Genomic DNA, 20,715 nt, shown 5'->3' on the forward strand with positions numbered 1-20,715 from the left:
GGTGTGTAGATCAAAATGGTGAGAACAAGAAGTGGAGTTGGAAATGCTGACGAAAACAGGAATCAACCACCAGTGATTGAGCAAATACCTGTCGTAGCAGCAGCACCTGAGCCAATAACCATGGCTGGTGTGCAATTGATGATTCAGACGATGTTGGATCGTCAGATGGATGAAACTAGACGGTTGCTTCAACAAAATCGTGAAGAACTGTCGATTCATGTGGAAGAGCCTGAACTGAATGAAGGGCACTCGGAAGGTGGAAACTTCAGTGGGTCTGTTGGTCCAGCCAACCCACCAATAGTTAGGCAAGATAACCGAGAAGGAAGGAATGATGGAATGGGATGCAAGTACAAGGACTTTTTGACTTGCAAACCATCGACCTTCAATGGAAAGGAGGATCCGATTGGGGTTATGGATTGGATCTCCGAAATGGAGCTAGCCTTCATGACTTGTGGCTGCAGAGGTAAATTGCAGACTATCTATGCCGTGCGTCAATTCCGAGGTGGAGCCGTTCGTTGGTGGAACACTCTAGGGAAGACCTTAAGCCCTAATGAGCCACTGCAATTGTCATGGGCAGAGTTCTTGGTGCAGTTCAAGCGCAAGTTCTGCTCGGCTCAAAATCTGTTGGAGTTGAAGAACAAGTTTCTGACATTGACGAAAGGCAGCATGTCAGTTGATGAATACACCAATAACTTCACCGATAAGATGGAGTTTGCCTTGCGTATCGTTCCAGACGAGCTGACAAAGGTGGATCGGTATGCGAAGGGACTTCCATGGGAGTACGAGGTGCCAGTACGTCAGACACTTACTCTAGAGGCAGCTATCTGGGCTGCCAAGTCTGTGGAGAACATGATCAAGGGGAGAACCACCATCAAGTTTGAGGTTGGTGAGAAAAGGAAGTTTGAGGGAACATCTGGTTCCAGTAAGAAGAGCAAATTTTCGAAATCTGATTCGAAAAAGTTTGGAGGAAAAAGAGGCGAGGCGAAGTGGTGTGACAAGTGTAAGAAAAAGCACTTTGGGAAATGTAGCGAGGATGTGACCTGCTACAAGTGTGGAAAGGTTGGACATTTTGCCAATGAATGTCCGAACAACAAAAGGATGTGTTTTGGGTGTAATGAAGAGGGGCACATTTTGAAAGACTGTCCGAAGAAGAAGGAGGCAGCAAAGCCCAACATTCCACCAAAGCCGAAGGCAAGAGCCTTCCAGATGACACTTGAGGCTGCGAAGGATGAAGCTGATGTCGCTTCAGGTACCTTTCTCGTAAACGAATTACCTGCTCATATATTGTTTGATTCTGGAGCCAACTACTCCTTTATTTCGCATGAGTTTGGTAGAAAGCTAGCTTTGCCTATTGATAGACTAGATAATGCTTTATTAGTCGAAGTAGCTAGTGGCAAGTTTGTACCTGTTAGCCATCGTATGAAAAACGTCTTGATCGACCTTAATGGGAATAAGTTTCACGAGGCGTTATTGCCTATCGAACTTAATGGTTTCGACATCGTCTTGGGAATGGATTGGCTTAGCGCCAATAATGCCGAAATTTTATGCAAGAAAAAGATAGTTAAAGTAAACCTGCCTGGAAAAGATTCGTTTATGGTGTATGGGGACAAACGGCGAGTGAATTCTGGGATCATTTCTCTAATGAAAGCCAGAAAGTGTTTGACCAAGGGATGTACATCATATTTAGCATTTGTGATTGATGCTAAGAAGGAAAAGAAGGTGATGCAGAGCATTCCAGTGGTGTGTGATTTTCTGGAAGTGTTCCCCGAGGATCTTCCTGGATTACCACCTGATAGACAAGTGGAGTTCAGAATAGACTTGTTACCAGGAACCACGCCAATAGCAAAAGCACCTTATCGATTAGCACCGACGGAGATGAAGGAGCTGATGATGCAACTTCAGGAGTTATTGGACAAAGGTTTCATTAGACCTAGTTCATCGCCCTGGGGAGCTCCGGTGTTATTTGTAAAGAAGAAAGATGGAAGTATGAGAATGTGCATCGATTACAGAGAGCTGAACAAGGCAACAATAAAGAATAGATATACGTTGTCGAGGATTGATGACCTGTTTGATCAATTGCAAGGTTCGAGCTATTTCTCGAAGATCGATCTTAGGTCAGGATATCATCAGCTAAAAGTAAGAGAGCAAGATATCGAGAAGACTGCATTCAGAACTAGATATGGACACTACGAGTTCTTGGTTATGTCGTTTGGACTAACCAATGCTCCAGCAACGTTCATGGATTTGATGAATAGGGTTTGTAACCCGTTCCTTGATAAATCCGTGATAGTGTTCATAGACGACATTCTGATTTACTCGAAAAGCCAGGAGGAGCATGGCAGACACTTGCGAGAAGTGTTAGAAGTCTTGAAGAAGGAGAAGTTGTATGCAAAGTTCTCCAAATGTGATTTTTGGATTCGTGAAGTCCAATTCTTGGGTCACGTGGTCAACCAAGAAGGGATAATGGTTGATCCAGCGAAGATCGAAGCTGTGACGAAGTGGGAACAACCGAAAAGTCCCACGGAGATTCGAAGTTTTTTTAGGATTAGCCGGATATTACCGAAGGTTTATCCAAGGTTTTTCTTCGATTGCTACTCCATTAACAGCTTTGACCCACAAAGGAGCTACTTATGCTTGGAGTGATAAGCATAAAGAAGCATTCGAGAAGCTAAAGAAGAAGCTATGCGAGGCACCGATACTTTCTCTACCCGATGGAGTTGAAGACTTCGCTGTTTATAGCGATGCGTCTGGTGTTGGATTGGGTTGTGTTTTGACCCAAAGAGAAAATGTGATAGCATATGCGTCTCGACAGCTGAAAGAGCATGAAAAGAATTACCCGACTCATGATTTGGAGTTGGCAGCGGTAGTTTTCGCTCTAAAAATATGGGGGCATTACCTCTATGGCACGAAGTGCAAACTTTTCACTGATCATAAGAGTCTCCAATACCTCTTTAATCAGAAAGAATTGAATATGAGGCAACGACGCTGGCTAGAATTACTTAAAGACTACGACTGCGAGATACTTTACCACCCCGGTAAAGCTAATGTTGTTGCTGATGCTCTCAGTCGGAAAGTCAATATTGAAAGGAAGAGGCCAAGAGCGTTGAGAATTGAAGTTGTCTCGACTATTGTGGAAAGTATAAAGAAAGCTCAAGAGGAAGCTTCTGAGAAAATGACCGAAAGGAGGAACGTTTGGGTAAAACGTTGGTGTTTGGTACTAACGGTCATGGACTGAAGGTATTCCAAGATCGTATTTGGGTACCTAAGTCAGGAGGAATTAGGGACCTTCTGATGGAAGAAGCTCACAAAACCATGTACTCAATTCATCCAGGTAGCACTAAAATGTATAGGGACCTGAAACCCTACTACTGGTGGCCGACGATGAAGCTTGATGTTGCAAAGTATGTGGCCGAGTGTGTGACTTGTGCGAGAGTCAAGACACAAGATCAGAAACCTTACGGGAGTTTAGAACCATTGCCTGTGCCTATGGGTAAGTGGGAAGACATTGCTATGGATTTTGTCACTAAACTGCCCAGAACAAAGAATGGTCACGACATGATTTGGGTGGTCGTTGATCGATTCACTAAGAGTGCGCATTTCATAGCGGCCAGGGAGAAATGGTCTATGGAAAAGCTTGCGAATTCTTACGTGAAGGAAATTGTGAGGCTTCACGGTGTTCCGTTAACGATTGTATCGGATCGTGATAGCCGTTTCACCTCAAGGTTTTGGAAAAGTCTACAAGAGGAAATGGGTACCAAGTTATGTTTAAGCACAGCTTACCATCCGCAGACTGATGGTCAGAGTGAAAGAACAATACAAACACTTGAAGATATGCTGAGAGCATGTACCTTGGAATTCCTAGGTAATTGGGATGAACATTTACCGTTGGTAGAATTTTCCTATAATAATAGTTTTCACTCGAGCATTAAGATGGCACCTTTTCAAGCTTTGTATGGACAGAAGTGTCGTACGCCGTCTTGTTGGCTTGAGGCTGGGGAAAAGCAGTTTATGGGACCGGAGATGGTTCATCAAACTGCTGAAAAGTTGAAAATAATTAGGGAAAGAATGTTAGCAGCTCAAGATCGTCAAAAGAGCTATGCTGACAAGAAGCGAAGACCGATGACTTTTGAGGTTGGAGATTCGGTTTTGCTTAAAGTCTCGCCGTGGAAGGGACTTATAAGATTTGGAAAAAGGGGAAAGTTGAGTCCAAGGTTTATTGGACCGTTTAAAGTTCTTCAGAGGGTTGGGAACCAAGCTTACAAGCTCGAATTACCCGAAGAGCTGAATGGAATTCACAACACTTTTCATGTGTGTTATTTGAGGAAGTTCACGGGAGAAGTTCCCGATATAATTCCAATTTCTGAATTGAGAATTGATGAGAACAAAAGGTTGATTGAAGAACCAGAGGCAATTGTTGACCGAAAGACTAAGAAGTTGCGACGCAAAATGGTTGGGTTAGTGCTTGTCCGATGGAAACACACGAATGGGCCGAATCTCACCTGGGAGACGGAGAGTGACATGTTGAGTCGCTATCCGCATTTGTTTGTTGATGCGTGATTCCGGGGACGGAATCATTCTAAGGTGGGGAGAATTGTAACGCCTGTGTTTCCGGGCTTGCCACTTTTAGCAATGTAATAGTCTAGGTTAACTTTTGTAACCCGTTTTGAAATAATGAGATTTTATTATTTGAGTATTATGTGTTTTGTGCTTAATTGCTTAATTATGTGGTTTGATTAATTAAGAATAAAAACAAGCGTAAAAATTTAAGTGTAAAATAAACTTAATATATTTGGTTAATGTTGTAGTAATTGAAACGAGGTTTCCGAATATATATAGAACGCCCAAATCTGACTTCGTATGAAGAAGTTATGATTTATCGAAGTTCCGGTTTAGCGGTATACAACCTGTTTTACTCGATTTGAGATCGAGCGGTTGTTAGCTGAAGCAATCTAAATGAGAATCGAAGATCTCATTGTTGGAATCGAAACGATAAAAAGTTAGGCGAGAACGGACGTCAAACGAAGAAGTTATGAATTTATAACGAAAGTTTCTGTCCCGGCCTATTAAAAATAATTAATAAAAATAAATTCAAAATTAGCCAACGGAGTCTAAACGAAAGTCGTAGAGCGTGGTCTCACCTTTCCGTGGATATAAAGAACGTCGAAAACGGAGTTCGTATGAAGAAGTTATGAATTTCCGAAGTTTATTAATCATTTTGTATTTATATTTAAATCAAAATTCGGAAGCATTATCCGAAACGAGTCATTGATCTGATCCGAGGTACGCGCCGCGTACTCGAGTACGCCCCGCGTACTCCGAGGGTGTCGACATCACAGCAAGTGGCTTCGGATGACGCATGCGCTTACGAACTTGAAGCAGTACGCGCTGCGTACTGCTGTACACCCCGCGTAATTGAGGCTTCCAGCCTCCTATAAATAGGATGCGAGGGTTCCGGGTTCTTTTGCCAATTTCCTCTCATTTTCGTGTCGAAGCTCTGCGCAAAAACCCCCGAAGCTATCCCGAAGTCCCGGTATCATACTCTAGCCCCGAGGCAAGTCCCGAGATCCCGAAGATCCCGAGAAGTGCGGTTCCCGAGTCGAAGCTCTGCCCGCGAGAAGTTCGATTTTCGAGGAGATCTTCCAGATCTGCTGAGGAATACTACTTCTATAAGCCGTAGTGCTGTCGGATCATCTTCTGATCAAGTGAGTGTGTAGTTATTTTCTTTCTAATACAATAATACGAAGTATTTTATATAAAATACGTGCTATGTGTATATATTTGGTTGTGTTATGTGTGAATGTGTATTCATTCTCTTCTATCTTATAGATCTGATCATTTCTCTATGAGATATGTGTTATGTGTGTGTGCGCCTCATCTGTTATGTGATATATGTGTTGATTAAAGCATGCTATACAGTTTTTTTTAAAACTATGTATACAAATGTATATTTTTATCTACTAATATGTTGGGTAGAACATGGGTAGACAGTTGGTGTGTAATAAACAGATGAGAGGCCTCGTTGTTGTTTGATTGAGTCATCTAGCGGAGTTTAGATGACGACCACTGGCTATTCTAGACAGTCTTGTGGAAACATTAGCAGGTTCGCCACCTGTAGGTGTTAATGAACTTGGGTGTTCATTCGTTGTACTCCATCCCCCTCATGGTTGCCTTATTTGACTTATATTGCTGAGGTACCCCCGAAGCATGTGTTGTCGCCCCGATGAAATATTCTTAGACTAGGTCCCTTATGTTAGTTGTTTTAGGGACATTAAAGTGAGAATAACGGGAATGGGTAATTGGGTTATTGTTGGTTGGTGAAAATTAAATATGATATTTATTGTGGGTTGAAAACCCTATATGCTCACCAGGCTCCCAAGCCTGACCCACTCAGTTTTAAATTGTATTACAGGTAGTGGCGGAAGGGCATGAGATGGATGAACCATCAAGTTGTTTTGTTTACAAGTCTGCATATGTTTATATTTGTTATATGACTTGTAATGTATTCGTTTATGCTTATTGGTCTGTATCGGAACATGACACCCCGAGTTTTGATTATAATGAAAATACATTTCTTTTATGAAATGCTTCGATAAACAATGTTTTATCATGTTTTGTTTTGGGAACAAATTCCGCAACTCTTTCAAATCAAAAGGATTTACTTTGAAAATATTTAAAAGCATAAATGAAAATCGGTCTTTTCTGGCCGAGATTTTGGGGATGTCACATCTTTGGTCTTCATTCTCAAGATCAACAAAATCTTCTGGTGGTGGTTGTGTTTCACTATCTTCTGTGCGGTTAAAAGATTTGCCAAATACCATTTTCACACCAAGCAAATCAATAAAGAAAGAATATATTGGAAAGGGTCTGTGATGAAGACGTGTAACAGAAGAAGAACCGAGAGAGAGTGGGTGAACCGGTGAGTAGTGATGTGGGATAAGAAGCATCTTAAATAATTATTGGAATCAAGATTCACTGGACGAATTAGATGTAGGAATCGAAGAAACGTACCAGGAATCGATGAGATCGATACTTTATCGTAGCGTCACGGTTTTTACAAGTTCCCGCTCAAACCAAAATTGGCGATTCCAAGTCCAAAATTGGCGATCCTAATCGTGTTTCTGTGCAATCCGGATCGCCGATTTCATGGTTCCATGACCGAATTGAAGATTAAACGGGATCGCAGGGTACCCGTATCGGACAACGACTCGGCCGCCGACTGGAACGAAAACGAATCCCGTTTGGGAACGGGACGTTCGGAACGGAGATCGTGACTACCTTGGCGATCTATGTGACTATGGATTTGACTAAACATTTTTACAATTATTTGACATACCCATTGCTATATATTGTTTATATCAGTAAAAAAAAAGAAGCAAAGTACGTTGTTATTTTCTATGCCCTTTACTAAACAAAAGTTTTTAAACAAATATTCAAACTCAATATCCCTAAATTGAAACATTAATTACATCTCTAACTATAATAAATTATAAGAATACAACATTTCATTTCATTACATCTTGAACAATCTGTGGTTGCCACACCTTCAAGTCATCAATAACAACTTTTGATCTTATCATTCTCTTCAACCAATGCAAGTTGAATCTCAATGCTACAATCAACATATCCCCCTCTCTTCTTGCATGAATTCATTCTAATTGCAAAATCTTGAATGTTTCAATACACAAAGTTGTTTTTCCAGAATTCATTCCAATGCTACCCTTTTGGATATCTACCACTAAAAGCAAGGATTGATGTACATGAAAGCAAGGATTGATGTACATGAAACCATTTCACCATTGGCAACATTTATGTCATATTTTCCTTTTAACACCATTTTCACATCATTACCCCCAACATTTTCCATCCTTGAACACTCCTACATAGGAGATGTCTGAGCAAGAATCCAACATAAAATGTGACAAATTAAATACTCAATCTAAGAACAAAAGCAAACATCAAATTTAAGGTCTTAAGTGACAACTGAATTGATCAAATTTTAGGTCTGATTTCGAGAAGTACCAACATATTGATATACATAAATCCAACTTTTCAAAAAAAAAACAAAGAAATTAAAAGATCATCCGATTTCTGAAAACAAATCCGAGAAATACATGTACCTGAAGTGTGGTTGAAGGCGCTGGTTGAAGGCGTTGGCTTAGGAGCGGCGGAGGTCGATGGTTGTGCTTGAGGCGTCGGCCGCAACGAACGTGGAGATGGTGTCGCAAAAGAACGTGGAGGACTGAAGGTGGTGTCGCAGTTGAAATTGATACAATCGACAGATTTGATTTTGTGATACAGTCGGCACATTTGATTTTGTGAGATCGAGACAATTGAAATTGATAGAATCAGAAAAAAAATCGACAATCAATGGATTGCAATTGAAAAGAAATTGATGGAGGTGGTGCAGAAGAACGTCCAGAGAAAGGCGTGAGAAACAGTGTGGGCAAGGAGAAGGAGAAGGGAAAATAAGGGAGAATGAGATTTTGTTTCCAGTCAGCGACATTTTTTTGAACGACCGAGTCAGGAGTGTATGGACCGAGTCAGTGGCTTAAATGGTTGTATCAAACAAGCCGACCGGACCGAGTCAGCCAAAATAGTCTGACCGGACCGGGTCAGACTCAAATCAAACAGCCTCTTAGTGTATAACTCTTTAAGTAATGTTTTGAAGAGAGAAGTAGTACACTCATACTCTTTAAGTAATGTTTTGAAGAGAGAAGTAGTACCAGAATAATATTACCATAGTACTAACAATGTATTTTAGAGATCTTAACAAAATTAAAGAAGGTAATATGATATATCTTTCTATCCCAAAATCAAGGATCAAATCTAGTTTCTAAACTATCTGAATCACATTACCAAAATATTAGGAAACAACGTAGTGGGGCGGGGATTGTTGACCCTGCATGGAGGGTTTGGGTACCGTACTGGGGCAGAGTACGACATATTCTGATGGATGAAGCCCATAAGTCTAGGTTCTCCATCCATCCCAGGGCGACGAAGATATATAAAGATCTTCGTCCTGACTACTGGTGGCCCTGCATGAAACATGATGTACTTGGTATGTGGAGAGATGTTTGACCTGCAGGAAGGTCAAGACAGAGTACCAGAGGCCTTACGACAAGATGTAGCTATTAGACATTCCCGTGTGGAAATGAGAAGGTATCACCATGAATTTCATCACCAAGCTTCTCAGGACCGCACGTGGGGTTGATTTTATATGAGTCATAGTGGATCAGTTCACCAGAGTGCTTATTTTATCACGATTCAAGAAAGTATATCAGCCGAGATTTACGTGCGAAAGATAGTGGCACGACATGGAGTGCTTGTCTTGGTGGTGTCAGACCGAGATGTCCGTTTCACTTCCATATTCTGGAAGCGGTTTAATGACGAGATGAGTACTCGTCTCCACTTTAGCACTGCTTTCCACCCCCGGACGGACGGATAGAGCGAGAGGACGTTACAGACTCTCGAGGACATGCTTCGTGCATGTGTTTTGGATTTCGGTGGCAGTTGGGATACATATCGTCCATTAGCGGAATTTTCGTATGACAACAGTTACCACACTAGCATAGATCGACCAACTTTCGAAATGCTTTACGAGAAGAAGTGTAGGACCCCAATCTGTTGGGGTGAGGTTGGTCAGAGAGTCATGGGGAGTACTGAGGTAGTACTCAAGATTACAGAGCTGATCCAGCAGGTCCGGAGCAGGCTTCAGACTGCTCAGAGTCGACAGAAGAGCTATGCCGACAAGCGACGTTCAAAATTGGAGTTTCAGGTGGGCGATATGGTCCCCCTGAAGGTGTCACCTTGGAAAAGTGTCATCCGGTTCCAGAAGTGGGGCAAGTTGGGCCCCAGGTACATTGGTCCTTTCAGTGTTATAACCCGAGTGGGCAAAGTGACATATCGGTTGGACCTTCCAACAGAGCTCAGTCAGATTCACAACATTTTCCATGTTTCCCAGTTATGGAAGTGCTTAGTGGATGATTCAACGATTGTGTCCTTAGAGGATATTCAGGTTGACGACAACCTGAACTACATTGAGAGACCGGTGACGATTCTAAATCGCAAGACGAAAACCTTGAGGAACAAGTTTGTTCAGTTAGTGAAAGTGCAGTGGCAGCACCATAAGGGTTCTGAGTGGACTTGGGAGCCCGAGGAAGAGATGAGGGAGCACTACCCGAAGTTGTTTTCAGACGCAACAGACTTCGAGGACGAAATCTAAGACAAGTGGGGGAGAATTGTAACGCCTGGTTCCTGGTATGCATTTAACTCATTACTTTATTTATTTTGAAAGGATAACTCGACGAGTTGGTGGCCATAACTCGTCGAGTAGAGGGCATATTATACGTGGGGTTTAAGCTACCTACTCGACGATTCAAGAGCCCTCGACTCGGCGAGTAGATCGGCCAGAGTGAAACCCTAATTTCGGGGTTTTGCACCCTCTTTAAGCACCTTAACCCCCACCCCTTGGCCTCATTTCCAGCCTCCCTGTCCCAAACCCTAATCCACGAAACCCTAGAGTGTTATTTGAGAGGGTGAGCCATTTTTAGTGATCTTTGTGTACTTTTGAAGCTTATGGTAGAAGAAGAAGATAGAGGGCTCAAGAAGGGAAGAGTATATCTAGAAACTACACGCATTTGCTACATTTTCTGGTAATCAAGTTTCTGTATTGGCTATTAGTTCATTAGATTTCTTTATGTCCATCTTTATGAGGGTTTTTGGTCCAAGAATGATAACTTTTGGAGAATGATCGACCCAAGTGGGTATTCTTCAAGATCTAGGACCTAGAGGGGCTGATATGACATAAAGGTGCAAACTTTATGCCATTGGAGCCCCTATGCAAACCTTAGAGTGTAATATTGGCCTTTTTAGCCCCCAAAGGCCATGCATGTGGAAAAGGTGGGAACTTTACCTGTCCATTTAGTGTTAGGGGTGTAGATCTGAGGTTTTGTAAGCTTTATTTGGGTGTAAGGATGGCATAAGGACCAATTTCTAGGTCCTAAGGAATTAGGGTTTAAGCTAAACCTTTTAAGAAGAGGTACTAATGGGTAAAGTTATAAACTTTACCCTTAAAAGGGAATTGTAAGGGTTTTTCTAAAGTGTGAAGCTTGGATCTGAAGTGTAGGGGCTTAATCCATTAAGCTTGGATCTGTGAATGTGACAACCCAAAATTTCTATCTTGTACAACCATTCACTTCAATCAAAGTCAGACTTGTTTCTGCTAACTTTTAGCACTGTTTAGAGTCTGTTTGAGTGTTCTAAAGCCTAGTACCTTCAAAATATAATTATAGGAAGTATACTCTAGAGTTCAATGTGCAACATTCAAGTCTCAAAACTCCAAGAATTGGAGTTTACGGCCATAAAATGGAGTTTACGGCCGTAAACTCTATGGTGTATATATATATATATATATATATATATATATATATATATATATATATATATATGACACTTAGTCATTTTTAGTCACTTTTACCGTTTTGAGCCAAAGAACTCATTCTATCTGAAGTATCATTCGATTTTTCACTAAGATCTTCAAGATTGTAACTGTTTCTTCCCTTGATTTGTTGATATCCTTCAATATCTAGTGATTTTACATGATTTCATCCATGAAATCTCTTCATTTTGATAGATCTTCAAGTGTTCTTCATTTCACCAAGAACACCAAGAACACACACTAGTGTTCTTGGACCTTAATCACTCTTACACGCTTCTATATTGTAAGTACCTACCTCCTATACTTGTTAGTTAGTTAGGATGTTGAATTAAGGACTTGAAAACATCAAGAACTCAAGAACAAAATGTGTTTACGGCCAAGGCAATCTCCTTGGGCCGTAAACCCTAATTAGTGGTGCAATGTTGCCACAACTCCTTCCTAAGCCTTGGAACTAAGTATAGAACACTTCAAGGAAGAACATAGGACCTTAACACACAAAATGGTACAAGTTACCATGAGTTTACGACCGTAAACTCATTGGGCCGTAAACCCATGGGCCGTAAACTCCTATGTGAGGCCCTACACCCCTTATATGCAACCCTATGTGGTTTAACACTTCATAACAAGTGTTTCCTAGTCCCTAAGGTTGTTACATTTCATGATTAGATGTTATAAAAACTAATTAGATACACATATGTGTCATTATATGCTAAATATGATCCGTGTGTGATCAAGCCTTCACTTGACACTTAGCAATCCTTGTCGATCTTACATTCGAGTTACTCACTATAGGTGAGTTCATACCCCTTAACATATCTTTTATGTGATTTTAAATGCTTTTATGGAGGGGGGGGGATACAAGTAGAAAACATCTTAGTTATATAATCAATCACATGTGATTTATAACTATGTTTCAAATAAAGGATTTCATTTACTTCAAACTGTGTTTCAAACAAAGGATTTCTTATACTTTAAAATTGTATTATCAAACAAACTGCTTTTAAATCGTTTTATAAACTGACATCAAGCCATTAATATTTATTGTTAAACTCTTTAAATGTATTACAAAACCTTTTTTAAACTTATATGTTGTCAAAAGCATGTCTATATATGTATAGTTATATAAATAGTGTTTAAAGGACTTCGGACTGCTAACTCGCCTTATTTCCTTTTCCTTGTTTGGATGTGGACTTAGAGTATTGGTTATTTGTCTGAAGGTCGTCTAAATATTAGATATATATTATGTATACATATGTAGCTATAAAAGTACTATCAATCAGTTCAGTACCTTTGGGTAGCAAAGGTATACATTCAGTTATTTATTTAATTACAGAAATCACTAGTAAACTATAATAGGTATAGCTTAGGAGAATACTATCATATACAATTACTATAACAGAGAATATTAGACAGAAAATACTATACAAAGGATACTATACAGAGAATACTATAGATAAAATACTATTACTATAACAAGTATACTATAACATGGTTCAGAAATAACTTAATGTGAGATACTACTTCATGACACAATGACGATTTCGTTGTGTCACGTTTTGTAACCAGAATCTCCTGGAGGGAGGGCGTGAGTTTGCGTATAGATCTATACTGGATTGACTATCCTACACCTTGTTGTTTGCTATAGTGGGACTTGCAAGTCTACGGATGCCAAATGTCATTTCTTCCGACATCTTACATCGTCGTGTTATAGTCGGTTTAGTATGGTAAGAACCTCATCACATTTTACCTGATATAAGCCTTTTGGTTAAGGTAGTTATTACTACAGTAGTTACTACATGTAATATTGCAGTACACGTACAACTTCCCATGATATCCAAATTGTGATCTTCTCACATAAAGGGTAATATAAAACTATATTTTAGTAATGATAGTCATACTTGGGAAAAACATCCACTTTTACAGAGAAACAAACATACAAAACAGTCGGGTCTTGGTAGAAGACTACTTTTTATACTAGTAGAAAATATAGGATTTTCTAGGAGTTTTCAAACTTATACAAACATTTACATTGAACATTTACAAACATTTTTCATCAAACTTATACGAAAATTGACACTAAATACTTATGAACTCACCAACTTAAATGCTGATCTACGCTTTCAAAATATCTTGTATTCTCAGGTCATCAGCAGACAGATACAATCGACCAGGTTTTGAGAAGACAGAGCATGTTCAAGACTCGTCTCTTAATTTGATTATTCATTTTTGGTGTCTTACTACTTTCAAAGAACACACTTGTATTAAATTATCCTATTAATGCAATGGATGATGTTGTTGCTTGTTTACTACTTTGCATTGTTATGATACTGTACATGACGTCCTCCGCCCCTGAACGTTTCTGCCGTTTCGGTTTTAGGGTGTGACAGTGAAGGGACTCGATGAGTTGACTCGGTTGATCACGAGTCTGAGTAGTATAGGAACACGTCGAGTTAGGAGGTAACTTGACGAGTTGAGTCGACTCGGAATTGACCTTGACTTTGACTTTGACCAGGACGTTGACTTTGACCAGGGGTAAAATGACCATTTTACCCTAAGAAGGATTATCAGATTTTAATTAAGTGTTATTGTAAAATTGATTGTCGGGGAGTTGTTGAAGCAGCCGTTGGAGATTCCTCACACGAGATTTCACAACTAGTATACAAGGCAAGTTTCCTCCAGTAGGAATAGGTCTACGGCACCAAGGCCGACCCGTTTAGCTAGTAGTAGTTCCGGACTACGATCCGATGCCGGGTGGGGCTCGATGTAGGTTTATATGTTTTTCCGGATTTTGATCCGATGAAGGGGCGATCCTGAGGAATATTGCTTATATGCTTGATGTCTTTGTGATTCTTTCATGTGTTTGTACTTGTATGTTTCCAGACTTCGATCCGATGCCGGGGCGGTCCCGAGGAATTTTAGCATGTTTCCGGACTATGGTAAGATGTCGGGTGGGGCCCGAGGAATGTTTAAATGTTAATGATATATGCTTAGGTTTATGTGTATTATTTGACTGTTTTCTCATGTATTCCGAGATATGCTCGATGTCGGGCGAGGCCCGATGCTGGGAAAGCCGATGCCGAGCCTGACTCGATGTAGCAGGGGCAGGGCCCAATATATGTTTATGTGATATATGTATGGTATGTGGTAGTTGTGGAGACCCACTAAGCTTCGTGCTTACAGTTTTCAGTTTTGGTTTCAGGTACTCCCATTAGCAATGGGAAGAGCTCGGGATGACTGAATGACACACACCACAACTTTTAGCCTGGGAGGATTCACTCTGATATTTGACATATGATTTTGATGCATTGATACATGATATGAGATTTTTGAGATACATGATTTATGACATTTTGATACGTGTGGTTTTGTTGTTATGATGTTTGACAAATATGGTTTTTCTTAAATGATTTAAAACGAAATTTTCGGACTGTATTTTTAGGATGTTTCATATACACATAATAGCAACCAACTTTAGCAATGATTGTCAATAATAACAACCAACTCTTTCCTGCATAAAAAACAAACACCAAGATGTGCTCCATATATTTCAGATTTAAAAGTAAACCATGATTGGTATTCAAGAATAAAAATTAATACCAAATGATATGTTTAATCATTGAATACTTGGTTAGCTCCAATCAACTATAACACACAAACTAACATCATCATGGCACCAAGATAAAAAAACAACTACAAATATCCATATGTGCAAACACCAAAGGTATCAAACAATACACCATCTTATACGTGCATAACAAATATGTTATTAACAAAAACAACATAAGACGCATAATATATTTGTAAACGAAACACCGACCATAATACACAAATCACAATACAATACACCGAAAACATAAGTAACATCATCATGGCAACTTCATACGAAATAACTACAAATACCCATGCATGCAAACACCAAAGGCATGAAACAAATCTTACACATACATAACACATAACATATTGAGTTAGGCATCGAAGAGTGTTCCCAAAGTTTTTCTGGGGATGCCATGTCAGCTATAAATACACATGATGTGACAATTTTTGCTAACGTGGCAAGCATAGTCGATATGACACATAACTATAATCTATCGGTAACCGACCAAAGGCTAAAAGTCTAAAACTTATGAATTTTATGATATTAACCCAAGCAAATTAGATAACATCTGGGAAAAGATTCAAACACAACACGTCTTTGTTTTTCTAGACTGCACATAATTAGATAATTATCACTAAACCAACCATGTCTGATGTCTATTCATGGTTCCCAATATTCATTCATCAAGAACATCCGTATGATACAACGGTTTCAATTATATTACAATTTATCGATTATCGATTATATTCTTGAGACTTACAAAAAATGGGTCAATCTCGATAGTCCTAATGAATAAACTGTAGACAGCTTTCCACAGATTCTCATCCTATTCGTTTGGTTTTGTTATATACAGACACATTATGCCGGCCTAATCTCTGAATGCCTTATATGCGTTGTGCTTATTGTTCCTGCTTCCCATCGCCATTAATATCTAACCTCACCACACCTCGCAAACACAACAAATCTATCAACTTTTCTACAAATTCTCTTATTCAAAATGAACCCCGACTCAATCTTCGACGATCAGTTTCCGGCGCCAGAAATAGGGAACTTGGCCGTTGACGAAGAACTCCCTCCATTGGAAGACGTAGACCACACCATCAATAATTACTGCAATCCATTTGATGCGCAAGGATTGTCAGAGCAGGTCCAAGATCTTGATAACCATGATCAAACACCGTTTTCCATACCGGATTTCGACATTTCAACCATCGGAATATCATATTCAAAGTTAAAGTCAAAACTAGCGTATCCGGAGCAGAATTCTCCGGCGTCGCTAGAGCTTCTTAGTTACCGGAGAAAATTTAAAGGTTTACCAGAAGTTTCTACAGACGGAATTGTACTGGATTGTGTCGGAAAACTGTCGACGGTGGAAATCATCGAACTGGCGGCGGAGAAGTTTATAAAGTTTTCAACCCAACGGGGCAATGCGTACACCATGTTCACTCATCCGTATGGGTCGTCGGCGTTCACGAGCTTATCGATTGACGAGACCAGGGAGGTGGAGCTTGTTTTCCAGCTTTTGACCGCCGCCGAGAAAGTTGGCCGGAAGCAGTTTGATATCGCCAGCAAATACATAGCACGGTGTGGGAGCGTGGCGTGCGACAGCGGCTCTCCGGTTGAACGGCTGGTGTATCACTTATGTGAAGCATTACAGAAAAGAATCGGAAAAGAAATTGGTATACCCTTTGCTACGAAACTGGAAAAACAGGTGAGTGATTATGATTGGTCAAAAATAGATCTGTGAGGGTTGGAATGTTGGATTCATCAGTCAACTTCTTTTTTCTTTGAAATTAATAATTAACCAGTAAATTAAATATGAATACACAAACTACGAAAACCAAGTTTTAAATAACTGAAGGAGTGTCTTGGTGACGAGAAGAAAAAGTTAAGTCACGACAAGTCTTGATGAGTCATGATGTTTTTCAAAGCGTGACTTATATACATTAAAAGATATAAATTATATAATTATTGAATTTTATCAAATATATGAAGTTTTTAGAAGTGTTATATTAATATCTAATAGAAAAAGTTAACAAAAACTCATTTATTTTAGGGTCGATAAAAAGAATAAAACTAAAAAACAAAAAAACTTGCGCTTTGAAAAAAAACTCGCACCATAACGCGATAAGGTGCGCTTTGATACGTTATTTGGACGTCACGCTTAACAAACCCGCTTTGGAAGTTTTTGTAACGGTTACACCATGCCTCACGCTATGGCACGCCTTGAGGCACGCCATGACGCGCGTTTTAGAACCATGACAAAAACCAAACCTTTAATAAACTAATAATCAGGCTTTGTTTGAATAAAATTATCTAAACATTTAATTCTATAGACCGCGTTTTTGAATATTTGAATCGATTTTTGTTTTAATATTTCGGTTACTCATTTTACTCGGATTATGTGTCTTAAATTATCATATTGAAAAATAATGTATCTAGTAACTTTAAACGTTTTGTAACCTTTGTCATTAGTATTTCTTCGTATGTCTTATGTATTTGCGTAAACAAAGTACTTTGGTTAAAAAAGAAGAATTTTAATTTTTGAGGCCAAACTTATTATATGTAGGGTATAAAAAACGAAAATCCTATGGCATTGGGAACAAATATGACATTCTTGGCCGTTTATCAAGCCCTTCCGTTCAATCAAGTGTTGCATTTCACAGGCATACAAGCGATCCTCGATCAAGTTGGGACATCAAGCAAAGTGCATTTGATCGACATCCACATTAGGTGTGGCGTACAATGGACGGCTATGATGCAAGCATTTGCAGAACAAAGTCCACAACCCGAGCTTTTGAAACTAACCGCATTTGCAACAACCTTAGACTTTCAAAAAGTAGAGGAAACTGGAAGAAGATTGAAGAATTTCGCAAAAACTTTAAGTTTGCCTTTCTTGTTCAAAACACTCGTGCTATCAGACATCACCGAAGTGGAAAAACATCAGTTTGAGGTTCAGGATGGTGAAGCAATCGCAATCTACTGTAATATGATTCTAAGAGCTATGATTTCCAGACCCCAAAGGCTGGAAAATATGATGAGAGCTATCAAAACAATCAACCCTGCTATTATTGTTGTCGCCGAGGTTGAAGCCAACCACACTTCAACTTCTTTCGTGAAGCGGTTTACTGAGACATTATTCTTTTATGGTGCTTTTTTTGATTGTATTAACGTGTGTATGAGTCAAGATAATGCTCATAGAGCAGTGATGGAAGGTGTACATTTTGCTGGTGGGATGCAAAACCTAGTGGCGGCTGAGGAGGGTGAGCCGATGAGTAGAAGTGTAAAATTGGATACTTGGAGGTCATTTTTTGCAAGGTTTGGGATGGTGGAGTACGAGCTTAGTGATTCGTGTATATATCAAGCAAAGCTCGTGTTGCAACAATTTCCATGTGTGAGTTCTTGCATGCTTGAGAATAATGACAAGTTTTTGATTGTTGGGTGGAAAGGGACCCCATTGGTTTCCTTGTCAACATGGAAGTTCATTTAGTTTCAACCAACATGTTGTAATGCATTGGACGTCATAAGGACATAACTAGTTTAGGAACATGTACGTCTTTGTTTGTTATGATGATGTAATAGTTATGATGATATCATAGGACATAACAGGTTGTATTGCATTTAATATGTATTGAATATTTGGATTGATACATAAACTAATGTTAATAAGACAAAGATTGTAAAATTTTGTCCCTCAAAAAGGTTAAACTAGATAGAACAATGAATATCTTATGTTTCATTTGTACAAAAGACACAAATATCATCTTATTCATATGCCAACACCAAAAAAAAAATAGTAATGAACATTTTCTCTCTTCGTGTACTATATGTTGTGTTAGGCTAAAGGATGTTAGGTGGGCGTATTTCTTCGATGACGTCATTATCATCATTAAGATCAACGCCAATGTGACCATCCGATGATATTTGTTGTGAGCTCGAATATGAAAATGTTCGACTTCATTTTAGTGGATTAGCAATGTCTTCATATGTTGCAATCTCCTTCCACCTAATGCTTCTTTTCACAACTTCTTGCACAAGAATGAACTTAAAAGGCTTCAACATGTCATCTTGGAATGTCGCGTGCGTTTTTTTCAACAAACTTGCTTCACTTTCGCAGCTAGCCCATTGTTTTTCAAAGTTTATGTAAATTCCGTTCCATTGTGTCATGAGTTTGTTTACAAGATTCCATTTCAAGTTACATTGGTCGGACGTATGGTAATCTGGGTCTCGACCCATACCACTACAAAACCGCTCCATAACACGTAACCAAAATTGATCATGCGATTGGCCCTTTCCCATGCTGCAATCTTCAGATATGTCGACCTATGTCCTTGCTAATTTTGTCTCTTCTTTTTTAGTCCATCTTCTCGGATCGACATTTCCTTTTTTTTTGGTTGAGGTTGTTCTTCGGGCTCGAAATCAGAAAGAGTTTCGGTTGCGGGTGTGAAAGGCGGTTGAGATTGAAATTGGAATTAGGTTTGTGTTTGGGTTTAGGATGTTGTTCGGGGTAGTGGTGATTGAAATAGAAATTGTTGGGGCATTTGGAATTGTAAATAATAGCCTTGAACACCGCCTACAAAGTCTTGGTTTTGAGATGAATCCATTTGTGACCAGTAAGGTGGTGATGATGCCAGATCGTAACCAAAAAGTGCAAATGGGTTGGAAGCATTTTGGTTGTAATAGTTTTGGGTGTTGGAAGACATATTGATTATGTGTGTGTTTTGAAATATGTGTGTTTTCAAATGAATAGTAAAATGAATATATATATATATATATATATATATATATATATATATATATATATTGGTAAATTTGTAGATTAAAAAAATAAAAGTTAAAAGAAACGGTAATAAAACTGTTTGCCAAAATATGCTTAAAACACCACTCCATAATTGTTTGATTAAAAATCCAGGATCCTCGGAACACAACTCTTTCTCTCGTGTGTACAATCGAGCCACCGCCTTCCCAATATCCTAAAAAGTACATGAAACACATATCACATAACACGGTAAGCACGAAGCTTAGTGAGTTCTCCAAAATACGACACACATCACATTAGCCACTCGAGGCTAACTCAATACGATCCTCCGGTCAATGTGTCTCAGTGGAGACCCTCCGGTCCCACAACTCGGGTGGACCTTCCAGTCCTAACTCAGTAAGCTCAAAATAATACACGACATAAATCACAAAGACAATATGCAGGATATCACAATAGTCAATATAAACACATAAGACATCTCGGTCACACAAAGATACCAATGATGGTAAGTATAGTGAGAAGACTCACCTCGTAAGCAAGCAAGCAAATAATCTCGTACACAAATCTTCGAATTAGCCTCCGCCTAACACATAGGATAATTATTTCCAATTAATACTCTATTCACAACTCTAATAAACTAAAGGTTACTCTCTCTCTCTCTCTCACTCTAACTCTCGGAATGGTTAAAAGACCATTTTACCCCTCTATTGTCCCCATAATCCTTGTCTTGACCAAACCCTAAAGTCGACAGAAGTCAACAATCCATGTTGACCTGACACACCGAGTGCATCTATGTGACTCGTCGAGTCCCCTTGTTTCCTCTGAACATCACGATAACCCAACTTAACTCGTTGAGTTGTCTCATCAACTTGCCGAGTTACCCTTGCCCAGACTCATCGGGGGAAAACCCTAGCCGACTCGTCG

The 20,715-nt window shown here is 39.5% G+C and overlaps 1 protein-coding gene across 1 annotated transcript; it reads left to right on the plus strand.

The window, feature by feature from the left end:
• Positions 1–16,029: 16,029 nt before the first annotated feature.
• Positions 16,030–18,522, plus strand: LOC145050419 (DELLA protein RGL1-like). Its single transcript, XM_078998677.1, has 2 exons — positions 16,030–16,743; positions 17,602–18,522. Exons 1-2 carry the CDS (start codon positions 16,030–16,032, stop codon positions 18,520–18,522), a joined length of 1,635 nt encoding a protein of 544 aa, XP_078854803.1.
• Positions 18,523–20,715: the final 2,193 nt, after the last annotated feature.

Source organism: Lactuca serriola, chromosome 5, assembly GCF_051521515.1.
Source record: "Lactuca serriola cultivar US96UC23 chromosome 5, Lser_US96UC23_V15, whole genome shotgun sequence".
In the NCBI taxonomy this organism is placed as follows: Eukaryota; Viridiplantae; Streptophyta; class Magnoliopsida; order Asterales; family Asteraceae; genus Lactuca; species Lactuca serriola.